Raw genomic sequence first — 13,623 nt, 5'->3', positions numbered from 1 at the left:
TTTTGATTGGCCGCTTTGCGTAACAATGGCAGTCCGAGCCCCCGAATTTGGAGGAAGATTCAAAATCTAAAACTAGTTTCCGTCCTGTTTGTTTTTTCTACCGCAGAAATATATAAATCACAAAAAATATAAAACGACGAGGTTTGAATTATGCCTTACACCGCACGGAAATTTTCCTACGCTCCCAAAAAGTGATTACTGTTGCTGTTGCAAAAGTACCGTGGGAATACATTGCATCAGTCTCTTTGAGGAGAAAGCCGTGGAATAAAGTCTTGTCAAAGCCATTCAGAATTACGGAAACATCAAATTGTAGTAGAAGATGACATTGGTGTCGTTTCCACAAAAAATTGTCGATCGTGTTGCTTGCAAGATGGTATTCTAAACGATGGAATGCACGCTGAAACACCAGAAATACACTTACCGAAAGCGTCAGAGGTTTCATCTTCACTAGCTCTTACAGCAAGCCAATGATGATTTCTCCAGTTTCTTTTATGATGTGTGAGGCTAAAATTTTTGTTTCTCGGACACTTTCAACCCGCCATCTCTACTGTTTCCGTTTAAACTCGAGCATGCGCAAGAAGACCGGAACCCACGTTTTCTGGGAAAATAGACGACATGTACTAAAACCCGAAACACCGAAACGAAACCATCGGAACGAAACCACCGGAACTGCCGAAATCATCGAAACACCGGAACGAAACCAGCGAAACCACCGAAACGACGAAACGAAACCAGCGAAACCACTGAAACGACGAAACGAAACCACCGGAACCACCGAAAAAGCTATAAAAACTTAAACAAAACGATCGAGACAGCCTCAATGGCACCACCGTTATTGACTTCCGGGCGGATTGACATGAATAATAATTTCTCGAATAGTGTCCTCTGCTTTTCCTGCTTCAGTTGTTCTTTTATCACAATCTTTGCAGTTTCCCAAAAGTAAAAAGAATGAAATCAAAATATTCTATTATTTTTAAAACTATGTCACGCAATGTAAAACGTTTCCCTATGAGCACACAGCGGCCACAAACAAAGGCACATCCGGTCACGGAAGGCTTGCAGATTCCGTGTAAATCTGAAGCGAGTGGCGTGAAAACGACGTCGTAAACAGTGCAAAGACCAAGGCAACAAACGGAAAGTACGAAGGGACAAGGTTATGACGTAAGAATGTTAAGACATTTTTAAACATTTAAATTTCGAAGTGTTTTTCAGATTGTTAAGCTGTTCCGGTGGTTCCGTTGGTTTTGTTTCGGTGGTTTCGTTTCCGTGTTTCGATGGTTTCGGCGGTTCCTTGGGATTCGGTGGTTTCGTTCCGATGGTTTCGGTTCGGTGGTTCGGGTTTAAGTACATGCCAAGATTAGCAATGTCGAACGAAATGATCATCAATCTCGTACCCAGAGTCCTCGGGCTTTTTGGTCAGCGGTTGAGCGCCCGGAGAGACTCTGGGATAATCGACTCCATTTTCCCAGAAAAAGTGGGTTCCGGTCACATTACGTATGCTTGAGTTTAACCGGAAACAGAAAAGAGAAAACCGTAAACAGTAGAAATGGCGGGTTGAAAGTGTTCGAGAAACAAGAATTTTAGCCTTACACACAAAGAAACTGGAGAAATGATCATTGGATTGCTGTAAGAGCAAGTGAAGATGAAACCTCTGGCGCTTTCGGCAAGTGTATTTTTAGCGTTTCAGCGTACATTCCATCGTTCAAAATGCCATCGTGCAAGCAACACGATCGACAAATTTTTGTGGAAACGACACAAATGTCCTCTTCTACTACGATTTGATGTTTCCGTAATTCTGAATGGCTTCGACAAGACCTTATTAAACCTTTATCACTCGGCGGCCATTTTGGAGTCCGTGGGGAATAAAGGCTTTGTCTTTGCATTCTCTTTGCCCGTCCAGCCTCACACTGAATGAGAGGTTCGAGCAAAGTCTTTTGTTTGGACATTGAGTGATATGGGCCAATTCCACGGATTTCTCCTCAAAGAGACTGATATAATGTTTTCCCACGGTACTTTTGCAACAGCACCAGTAATCAGTTTTTAGCAGCGTGGGAAAATTCCTGTACGGTATAAGACGTAATTCGAACCTTGTGGTTTTTACTTTTGTGATTTATATATTTCTTTAGGTAGAAAAACACAAACAGCACCACAGGCTCCCCAAGCTGAAAATACGTGGTGTATGCGACAGTTTGTGTATATAGAGAATTGTATGGGAAAATCACCGATCGTAAAAAAATTGTGTAAATTCGAGCCATGTAAATTTCGAGCCATTCTGACGCCGTTTAGTGAAGTCATCCGGAAGGCCGTTGCTGAAATAATGGGAAGGCCGGTAACTCCATCCATCGCTGGCCAGACCTCACTCCACAAATCGTTTTTTCCTCAACAGGAAAAGTCCCGAATCGCAATAAAAACAACAGTTCCATAAAGCCTAATAAATTTCACTCCAAATACGTGTGTTTCGGCGGCCGAAAGACTCGTGAAGAACGAAAACTTTGCCTTAAAATTCACCTCTTCGGCTTTCCTCAGAGGCTTGTGACCGGGTAGTCAACAACGGAAATTCGCAAGATGGTTTCAGCCTCAACTCTGATTGGACCATTTGAATTTGACCGCGCGCTGGCGACACGACCGTTGTTGACTGCCCAGTCACAAGTCAACAACGGTCGTGTTGGTCGACAAAAGAGTGAATCTTGGACAAATTCCCCATCCGCGGCCTAATCTTTTCATCTAAACCCTTCCCCAACGAGGCTTTTTTTCTTGCCAAGACTCCAAACAACAGTAAAGGAAATGACGAGAAGTTGTTTAACTACTCCTTTTTTGCAGTTGATTGTTTGATGTAAACATGGGAATTGCAGTGTCCAGAAAGAAAAAGTTAAGGATAGAACATAATGAGGTAATGTTCAATGTTCAATCGTGTGTTTCTATGACCCTTGCCGAATGACGACGGACGCCTTAGTCCACAAAGCCATTAGCAGTCGATTGAAAGCTAATATTTCCCTGCCAATCGATCTCAACGTGAATTTATTTGCTGTGAACCTTGTCTTTTAGCCCGTTCACATTGAGCAAAAAAAGTGCACTAATCTTGTCGAATACCGGAATGATGTCCAGTGTCCTTCGAAAAAGACTATTCCTTGTCCTAAATGATGATTTTTCTTTCATCAGATGGATTGCCTGCATTTATATTTTGTTTGTAGACAGGGACAGTGAACGGGGCAGGAACTGAAGCGGGAGACAACGATGGTGCCGAGATAGAGACAGAACGAGGAGCTGTTGAGACATTGGAAGAACAGCAACAGTTCATCGATGAACGAGAAGGAAGTAAGAACCCTTCGGAGCAATCTTCTAGTGACAATGACACAGAAGGAAACTCAGAAGAAGAAGATGGGAGTGAAGAAGACAGCGTAGAAGAAAAAGAACAAAAAGAGAAAGATTATTTTCGAGAAGAAGAAAACAGCCAAGAAGATGAGGGAGACGGTATTGAGGATGACGAAGAAGATGATCACAAAGAAAGAAGTACGTTGGACGTGCTTGGCAATTACAGTGAAAAACTGCAGAAAGCTTTGATTGGTGATCTGGGTGACGAATTTCCGGAGAACGTTAAAGTTGTTCGCATTTTCACCAGCTCAACTTTCACTGGTAAGAAATTTTAAAAATACATGTGGTTGTGAAAGACAACTCTGTAGAAAATCCTTAACCCTGCAGCACCATTGAGGAAAATACAATGGTACATTTTCCTGAGAACAGCTTCAACTCTACCCTCGTTGCACGTCATTGACTTTTACATTTCGTCTATAATTGGAGAAAGAGAAAGAATAGATCAATTAGGCTAACTCAATGTTATACCCAATTCAAATATTTTGGGAATAAAACGTTATCTTCCAAGTGTTTCCATATCATTGAAATTTAAATACTTCATTGTCATGCAAATTCAACACACAAAGAATCTTAACCCTGAGAGATTTTAATTGGGTACAACATTGAGTTAGCCAAATGGGGTCTATTAAATGCTGTGTGTCCAAAAAAACCACCGAATCCTGAAAAAGGTGAAAGCTTGCAATAAGGATGGAGTGAGAATTTCCTTACTTCTCAGTTCATTTAGTTTAGTCTTCTCTTCACCCATTTAGACACCTCCGTGGAACGTAACACTTTGATGGAGCGGGTGTATCCTCGGCTCAAGTCCTATTGCCAAGAGAGAGGTTATGAATTTCAAGTGGTGGACATGAGATGGGGAGTCCGGGATGAGTCCACCGATGACCACATGACCACTGAGCTATGCATGAGAGAGCTACGCGCATGTCAGAAGCTTTCAACTGGACCCAACTTCATTGTGAGTTTCATCACAATCTCCTTTGTAGTAAACTTCCCCTCAACAGGTTCCCCAGCCATTGATAAACACTTCTCATGGTCTACTCACTGCTATTAACACTGTCTTCCCTGAAAACAGTCCCTCTCGCTTTTGTCAGATTGCTTTTAATATGGGTCTTTTTTCTGTTAATTACGTCATTTTTAGACGTTTCTAGGGCAGAAATACGGCTACCGTCCCTTTCCGGCCAAGATTGATGCTTCTGAGTTCGAGAAGCTTCTCGGAGCAGGTGGAAACGAAGAAGACTGTGCAGTGCTGACAAAATGGTTCTGGAGAGACGACAATGCAGTACCCGCCCAGTATCTCCTACAACCAATCACATCCTTGCTACCTCATTACCGTGACTACGAAAACAACGAGTTACGAAAAAAGGCATCCGCTGATTGGTGGAAGGCTTTCGAGAGAATGCAAATAGTTTTGAGAAGGGCTGCTGACAAGGTTTTGGATAAAAAGAGTGCCCGGCACAAGTATCACATGTCAGGTACAACTATTTCAAAATCTTCGGATAGCGAACTTCTTTACTTTTGTCCTTTACAGTTACAACTTTTAAGGTAATTCCTTAGTATTGCATTGCGCATCCCTACTGCGCACGATTTTCACGTCATTTCCGCGCGCACATGAGCACGTGTGCGTACAAAACGTAAGAGATTTCCCTCAAACTAAGCCCGATAGCGAAAGAAATGCTCCTTTTCTTTCAAACGAGCACGGTGACCCCCGAATTTTTTTTTCAGGTATTTGCCAAGAACAATCTATTAAAGAACATATTTGAAGAAGAAAATAAGTTTGATAGTAGAACATGAATTTGGAAAACGATTCCGTACTGGGCGTATTTTTGCCAAGGCGAGGGCTTCAAGCTAACCACGGAACTGTCCCAAAAAGTGCAATATTCCCACAACCAGGCAATCAAAAACGGAGTAAATGAAGCAATACTGCTTATGTGAATAAAAGAAGCTTTATTTTTAAAATAAAATTTTTTGTCTTTGAAGTAACCAAGACTTAATTCTGTATGAAGATGATTCGAACTTTCAACGCGCAACCAGTAAAAATAACCCGTTTTAAGAGCCTGCTGACGCGTAAACAAGAACGGTGACCCCATTTTTTTATTGCATTTTTTTTAATGTTCATATCATGAATGTTAATTATGCCAAGTTTCCAAAAAGTTTGATAGTAGAACAATTTCAAGGGAATTACCTTAATCTCGTTCTTAGTTCGTAGACGTCAAGATGGCCGAGTGGTCCAAGGCGCCGCGTTCAGGACGCAGGCTACTCTTGTTCGAACCCCACTCCTGACACATCTTGCACTTGGCACATGAAGTTAAAATTCCTTCGATGAGCCATACTCTCTTAATTCCGCCTTAAAATAGTTTACGATGTATTAATTATCATGATCCCACAAACTGTTAAGCTTTAAAGGGAATCTCCACTCTTACCACAGAATAAGTTTCAACCGAAGGAAAATAAAATGAAAATGAAAATTATTCAAGATGGCGGCGCCCGCGAAATATGAAAACAAAAATAGGCCATTCGAAAACTTATTTATTTCGGATACAAACACTTTCTTTGAAATACTTCAGATTGTATGACTTGACTATAACGGTTATTTCCTGTGATTTAAAGTTTTTTTTTGGAGACGTGGAGGTTCTCTTCAAGTCTTATTGCCTGTAAATAAAGGTTCTCCATCCATCCATTTAGCATCAGTTTAACTAATAATGTAACTTTATTGCTTTGCATTCTTTCCCAGTTACTGAAGATGAAATCCGTCGCGGCATTATCAATGCAGCGTGTCCTTCTAAACATTGCTTCTGGTTTAAGAGAGTCATTTCGGATCTTGTTGAAAACATTGATGGTAACGACGCCGGAAAATTCATTGACAAAACCTGGGGAGCTAATCCTTCTATTGACGAAACAGCGCAGAAACTTCTAAACAATCTCCGAGAAAAAGACCTGCCACAATCCTTGCCAAGCGAAAATATCATTACCTATGAAGTCAACTGGTCAGAGAACGGCGTGGATCCCACGACAGTACCCGAGCATTCAGAGTACATAGAGAGACTTTGTAAAGACTTTTACGACACCTTAACAAAGATGATTGATAGCGAGATAAAAGAAAAGGAGACGTCTGATACGAGAGACTCGTTTGCTGAAGAAGTCTTCCAACATGGTTCATTTTGCCAACAGAAGTGCAGATCATTTCACGGACGGAGTGAGTTTCTCGATATCGCCAAGAAAACCGTAATGGAACCTGAGAGGCAAAGCTTGGTGCTGTACGGTGAATCGGGTTGTGGGAAAACGTCAGTCATGGCAAAAATTGCCACGGAAGTAAAACAGTGGCTAGGAGACCAAATTGCTATTGTTGTCCTGCGATTTATTGGTACATCATCAGACTCATCAAGTATCAGACCACTTCTTACAAGTATTTGCATCCAACTTTGCAAAGTTACTGGACAGGATACAGCTGATATACCAGAGGTAACCTCTAAAATGTGGATGTTAGTCATTATCCCGTGAAAAACGAGTCGTTTCCTTAGTTGGACGACCAGACTGACTCAGTTGTGGTTTCTGTCTTTTGCTTTCTTGAGAAATTGCAGGACGATGACTTGAATTGTTTGCTTCGCTACTGACTTGCTCGATTAAAGTAGATTGAATTCTGAATTCCACGGTGTTTATACTTTCAATTTCGGTAGATAACAAAACTCTAATTGATATTCATAACACTATGGTCTACAACATTTCACAAGTATAGTACATTTACCAAGGAACCAATTTAGCATCGGGTAGATCTGAATGAAATTAAATTCAGCAGGCAACAGTCTCCACAGACCAACCTAGTCGAAAAACCAGACAACGCTTGTTCTATTATTCAGCGCTATGTCTGTTTCTCTCACTTTCCTTCTTCAACATTGAGTATCTAAATGCAGGAACGAGGCAATGTTGCAACATTCTTAGTTCAATGGCCCAGTCCCCATTGGTCTCCTACAGCTCAGTGGAAGAGCATCCGAACTAGTAATCGGAAGGTCGTCGTAGGTTCGACTCCTGCGAAGGAACACTCAGATTTTTCCAAGCATTCCTGAGTCACCATCGGTAAAACGATAAATTTTTTCATTCATTTACCGGTGTTAACATTTCACCATTCATGATCTCCGCCTTCAGTAGAATTCTTTACGCGATGCTAACAGATCTGTTACTTGAGTGTTTATTCCCCTGACTTATGGCCCACCTACCTGCATTAAGGAGGCTCAAATCAGTTTCAACACTTACAAGAGACTTACTATTAGAAGGAATAACTCTACAACACTGTATCACACCATGACATAATGGCAATGTCATAATACCTTATGAAATATCAATTATTGCTTAACACGATGAGTTCGTTGTCATGACGTAATACGTCATTGCTGCAACAGGAGAGTCATCTAAATAAAAAAAAACACCCTATATCTTTTCTTTATAGTTGCTTGTATCTCTAAAACGACTTCGGTGACCCCCAATTTCATTGCTGCATGGGAAGCGATTAGCACGCTGAGGTGAAACTGTCTGTAAAGTCCAGCGGATCACTTTTCAGTAATAAAAAATGGAGATCACCGAGTTTGTATGGTACCAATTATGTCACAGTAAAATATTGTAAAGCAATAGTTGATGTTTCATATGGTACCATAACACTAACGTTATATAAAAAAATGTTGTTTAGTTAATACTTTTAGTAGTACTGTCTCTTGAAAAAGCTGAAGCTGGTTTGAACCTTTTCAGGTTAAAAAATTCTTCTTGCCATGTGACTCGTTTGCATGAGCTGTCCCCGCAAGGCCTTGAATTTCATTTCTCACTGAGTGAGCCCAGCTCAATTTAAACTTGATATCTTCTTAAATAGGATATGAAATCCCTGAAGGACTATTTTCCAGAATGCCTGGAAAAATCAGCGGAAAACAATCCTGTCGTTTTGGTGTTGGACTCGCTTGACCAACTGTCCATCGATGATGGAGGGAGGCAAATGGAATGGTTTCCAAGAAACGTACTAAGCAATGTATACTTCGTCCTCTCAACACTACCTGGACAAGAATATCAAGCGTTGCCAAGTTTGAGGGTAAGAAATCAGTATCTTGGAAAGTTCAACATCCATTTCAATTATACTGAGCCACCGGAAAAATTCTCCGAGTAAATGCCATGCAGTTAAATTTTCTGCATCAAGTTTCTTAATTCTTGAATTTTCATTTTTTTTCGTTAAGGAATTTTTGTTTGTTCAGTGTCCACTATGGTCGTTTTTTCAGTTAAAAAGAAAGTTTGTTTGTCGTTGGTTAATGTACTAGAGACGCACACAATTAGTCTGGGACGATAGCTTGTGGAAGGCGTCATTTATTCTGCGTTTGCTTGTAAGGTAACTTACGACGGACACAAAACAAATTTTGCGTCACTTATACGAGCTGTCTCTTTTAATACCCTTCCAAGACGCTCTGAAGCGGATAATTTGCCCCGACGCAGAACGCGTCTTTGTTATAGTATAGGGACTTTAAGATCTAGAACGTCGACGTTGACGAAAACGTCACTTCAGAACATAACTTTGCACTATCGTAAGTCTTTCGAGATTAGGGAATTAAAGCAACGACAACGGCGACGGCAACGAGAACGTCCTCTCAAAATATAAATTCGCGTAATTTTAATCGCTGCATGACTATTTCAACCTTTTGATATGACAAGGGTGTAGTAGTTCCTACTCGTTGCAACGGCACTTAATTTAAGGGAGAAAATAAAAATTTATCCTCAGGTGCTGACGTCTTTGGTAAAGCCTCAAATTTGACTATTTCACGTTGTTGTTTTGCTGACGACGGCCAACAAATGGACAAAGGTAAAAAACGCACGTGCAAGGCATGCAAAGCTGTTGTTTCTGCCCGCTAAATATGCACATTTGAGACGTAATTTCACGTCGTTGTTATATAGAGTACCGCAGTTTTTATCTTTCCTGTATATTTATTGCTCTAGTTATTCAAATTTGCCAACCACGGGAACAAAAGACCCTGTTTCAACAACCATTGAGGCTCTGGTTGGCACATTAATGACAATAGGTGACGTCAACGATATTTTTCCTATATTAATCAGCTGTATGTTCTTTTTATCGAACACTTTAGCCCGGGAGATATCGGGGAATCACTCTGCCTGTACTTGACGTCAAAAGAATTGTTATTTTATCTTACTGTGGTTCACAAATCATCAATTGTCTTACAAGTGTTCTTTATCGTAGACCATCCTACCCGATGAGTGTTTTCTGGAGATACCCCGCATCCCATTAAGTGAAGCAGGTGTTATTTTCGACAACTGGATGAAAGCGGCCAATCGTACCATCCTCTCAAAACAGAAAAGCTACGTCATGGATGCCTTTCAGAAGTGTCCTCTTCCACTGTACCTCAAACTTGCCTTCGATGAAGCCCTTCGATGGAATTCTTACACTCCCGATTCCGATATTTACGTTGAGCAAACTGTGAGAGAGATCATCGATGACTTGTTCGAGCGACTGGAAAGACGACACGGAAAGCTTCTCGTCAGTAATGCGTTGGGGTACATTACTGCCTCGAAAAATGGTTTGACGGAAACTGAACTGGAAGACCTCCTTTCCTTGGATGACGATGTTCTGAATGACGTTTATCAGTACTGGACCCCGCCCATCAGAAGACTCCCACCGTTGCTATGGATACGAATTCGATCTGACATTGGCGACTACTTGATCGAGCGAGGGGCTGATGGCACTCAGGTGGTGTTTTGGTATCATCGCCAGTTTATTGAAGCTGCTCGAGTTCGTTATTTGAAAGATGAGGAAGCAAAGAAGATCCACGCAAATATGAGTGAGTATTTTCTTGGCAAGTGGTCCAGTGGTACGAAAAAACCATTCACCGATAAAGAGGGAAAGGAGATATCAATGGACAGGCTGGTTGCCAAACAACCTCTGATATTCGACGCGAACGAAGACAAGCATCTCTACAATCTTCGCAAATTGAGTGAGTTGCCTTTTCACCTTTTCCTTTCTGGAAATTTACAACAAATGAAAGATGATTGTCTCTGCAACTTCGAATTTCTTTTGGCAAAGGTACGAGGAGCCTCTTTACAAGACCTTATGGGGGATTTCTCATCGTATCTCGAAGCAAGACCAGAAGATGATGACGTACAACTGTTGCACGAATGCTTACAGCTCTCGGCTAATTCGCTCTCCAAGGATAGCAGGCAACTTCCCACACAGATAATTGGTCGAATGTACAGCTTTTTACAGAGGAAAGAACAATACCCTGATGTGTATAGAGTTTTAGAACAAGCATTTAACTGCTCCATTGATTGTTTCCTTCCCAATAGAAAGTGTCTCACAGCGCCTGGAGGAGCATTGCGCTCTACGATCGGCTTGACACAGTTTGGTGTCGATTTCATAAGTATGGCCAAAGACAACCGCACTATTGCAGTCACAAGCCAATCGTCGGAAGGATTAGTAATCAAGATTATTGATTATCGTAACGGAAGAGAGCTCAGAAAGTTTACCATTCAAGAACCTACAGAGATGTATTCAACAAACTTCAATCAGATCAGCCAAAAGGATCCCGATCTGCTGTTCCTTGCTGGATCTCCAAAGATCTTTTTGCTCAATACGTTGACTGGGCAGATAATCCAAGAATTCCAAGTATCTAGTGATGATTGGTTTTCTTACAATCCTCAAGCTCCGGTTTCCTTTGCTCAAGATGAAAACTTGTTAGTTGCTTTGTGTCCAGAGGCCTTGAAGATCTGGGAAGTCAGCAATGGCAAACTTCTGCACAATTTGCCTTTGAAGGATGTTAACACTGACGAGGAACTCGGCAGCCTGGATGCCCGAGGCAACTACGCTGTTTTTAACATTCGCGGGAAGAATACAGTGCACTTTGTAGATGTGAAAATTGGCAAAGAATTGGACAGGATCACTGTTAAATTTCCCAAGAAAAGTGGAGAATCCGTCTTCATTAAAGAAGTCAAGATGACGTCCTTGGATCAAGTGGTGGTGATTCCATCATCCCTTGATAACTTGCGCTTGTACGACCTTTCTGGAAATCTCGTTCGTGAGCTAGCTAACTTTAAGATGCAACAAGGTCTGCATCGATTGCAAATTACTGACGATGGTAAGAAGGTGGTAACTGTTGATGTTTTCGAGATTTGCATTTTGAATCTGGAAACGGGAGAAACGGAAAGATGCTTGAGAAACCCGATTATGCGTTTCCGAATTTATACTCGCGATGGAAAGAACATCTTGGCTGTTGGTCAAGATAACATTCTCCGGGTTTATGACAAAAGTCGAGAGGAAGAAGACGAAAACGCGAAGGACACTACCCTTAGTCAAATTCAGGGTAATACGGTCGCAGATCAAATAACTGCTATTTCACCCAGCTTTGATCAGCGCCATGTTCTTACCACGGTTTTAACACAGCTGAAAAATGAAATACACGTCTGGGATGCACAGAAGGGAAAACGAGTTCGAAGATTGATGAACTTGACGGTGTTCCCGAATCCTTTGCGCATGTGTACTGCGACCCGTGGGGTTGGTTTCATGTATGACCAAGTCATTCCACATTATAAGGTGTTCAATTTGAAGGAGGGAAAGATCGAGCGGAACTTGGATGGAAAAGCGTGTAAAAGAATGAATGCTTTTGGATTTATTGACCAGAAACACATGATATCGTTTTCTCGAGGTCGGAGAAATGTGAAGATTTGGGACATTGACAGCGGACGAGTAGTGAAAGTGGCGAAGTTTAAAGAGAAGCGTCGTTTTGAAGATATGGTGATCAGCAGCAATGGTAAGATGGTTGTGTGTTCGCAAGTAAGCCAAATGACTCAACACACCGACAAAGAGCTTCACTTGATTGCCATCGACACAACAAGTTTTACCCACAAGTTTCTGAACCTCAAAGAAACGCAGCTGTCCCTCTTCAACGCCAAGATATCCGATGACGGCAAATATCTAGTCAATTTGGTTGAATATTCCCAGCCACTGCTGTGGAACCTTCTCACCGGCGAGCTAATTTGCAAGCTCTTCAATGCCGAAGCGTACGAAGGTGCGTCGGTCGTGGCAGTCTCAGCATCCACAATGACAGCTATGACTGCTGTTAGTGATGTGGGCATCAAGATCTGGGACGCCAAAAGCGGCCAGAATGTCCGCACAATCAGTTGCCCTGACGGCGCCTCTGAAGTCCACTGTTCGCCAGACGGCAAAGCAATTATATCCAGATCTCAAAGTGAAAACACCTTCGATGCATGGGATATGCGGACCACGAAACATTTGGCTTCGTTCACTACAGATGGTTACCCAAATCATGTCAAAGTTATTGGAAACAGGATCGCTCTGGGGCTCGGAGAAAACCCAAATTTAATGGTACTGCGTTTGCACCGGCCTAAGACCTGTGGCGATGAAGAAGGAAACGAGGCATCGCCATACGATGGTCTGTCAATGGAAGTGACGTTTGGGGATTTCCAAGAGAAGCCTTCTGCCAATGATGACATGGATGATGACAAAGACGATGATGATAGCCAAATTTTTTAAGAGTCACTTTCAGTTCAAAGTTCGCTTTCAATACGCAATCTATTAAGAGAACGATTCAGTACAAGAAACAATTGAACTATTTTTTATTAGTAAATTAAAGGGATAATTTTCCTGAAATGACTCTTTATTTGTAAATACCCGAGTGTGGGAAGCTCCTCGTTTGTGAAATCAAGAAAAACACTTAGTTTACGAAATTCAATAAAAGTTTGCGAGTGAGTTGATTTTTCATCTTCTTTAGGGAAGCTCTACGCTAAAAACGAGGGAACAATCTTTGCAATAAAGTTTGTTTGAAGATTCTGCCAAAAACGTGTTTCTTAGAAAGGAATGAATTTTTAGAACAGCTCATTTTCCCTTTCAAATTGCCTAGGTTCCGCTATCTTGAAATTTTGTGATGTTTTGTTCTGGAACAAATAACATTCTTGAATTCTTTTATTCGGGATACAAAAGTTTTCTTTTAGAAGAATAAAGGAAGATATATTAAGTGTACAAAAGACTCGTGCAAAAGAAGTGTATAAAAAGGAGCCATTTTATTAATTCCTTCGCGCCAGACCAGCGCTTTCTAGTCAATATAATGCACTGCACTTCTCTATACTTCACTCGGGCCGACCAGCTTGAACTGCAGGAGGTCAAAAAAAACACTTCTCTTCTGTGAACAAATTTCATTAGTCTGCCAAGAAATCCGTCATTACTCTGATCAAATTGCAGCATTCCGCACTCAGGTAATGTGTTCC

General features: G+C 41.4%; 1 protein-coding gene across 4 annotated transcripts in view; it reads left to right on the top strand.

Annotated features, from left to right (window-relative positions):
* LOC138016259 (NACHT domain- and WD repeat-containing protein 1-like) overlaps nt 1–13,113 on the top strand; it is a 43,377-nt gene extending 30,264 nt beyond the window's left edge. For 3 of the 4 annotated variants that reach the window (XM_068863433.1, XM_068863430.1, XM_068863431.1), the window contains 7 exons: nt 2,821–2,890; nt 3,192–3,633; nt 4,122–4,324; nt 4,508–4,841; nt 6,101–6,828; nt 8,225–8,437; nt 9,590–13,113. In XM_068863433.1, coding sequence (XP_068719534.1) covers nt 2,840–2,890; nt 3,192–3,633; nt 4,122–4,324; nt 4,508–4,841; nt 6,101–6,828; nt 8,225–8,437; nt 9,590–12,892 — 5,274 coding nt within the window. In that variant the 5' untranslated portion in view covers nt 2,821–2,839 and the 3' untranslated portion in view covers nt 12,893–13,113. Of the gene's footprint in view, nt 1–803; nt 1,162–2,820; nt 2,891–3,191; nt 3,634–4,121; nt 4,325–4,507; nt 4,842–6,100; nt 6,829–8,224; nt 8,438–9,589 lie in introns of those variants that run through there. The other variant, XM_068863432.1, reaches the window with a different exon arrangement.
* The last annotated feature ends 510 nt before the right edge of the window (nt 13,114–13,623 follow it).

This window comes from Montipora capricornis, chromosome 9 (assembly GCF_036669925.1).
Source record: "Montipora capricornis isolate CH-2021 chromosome 9, ASM3666992v2, whole genome shotgun sequence".
NCBI lineage: Eukaryota > Metazoa > Cnidaria > Anthozoa > Scleractinia > Acroporidae > Montipora > Montipora capricornis.
This window is presented reverse-complemented; position numbering and strand designations above follow the sequence as displayed.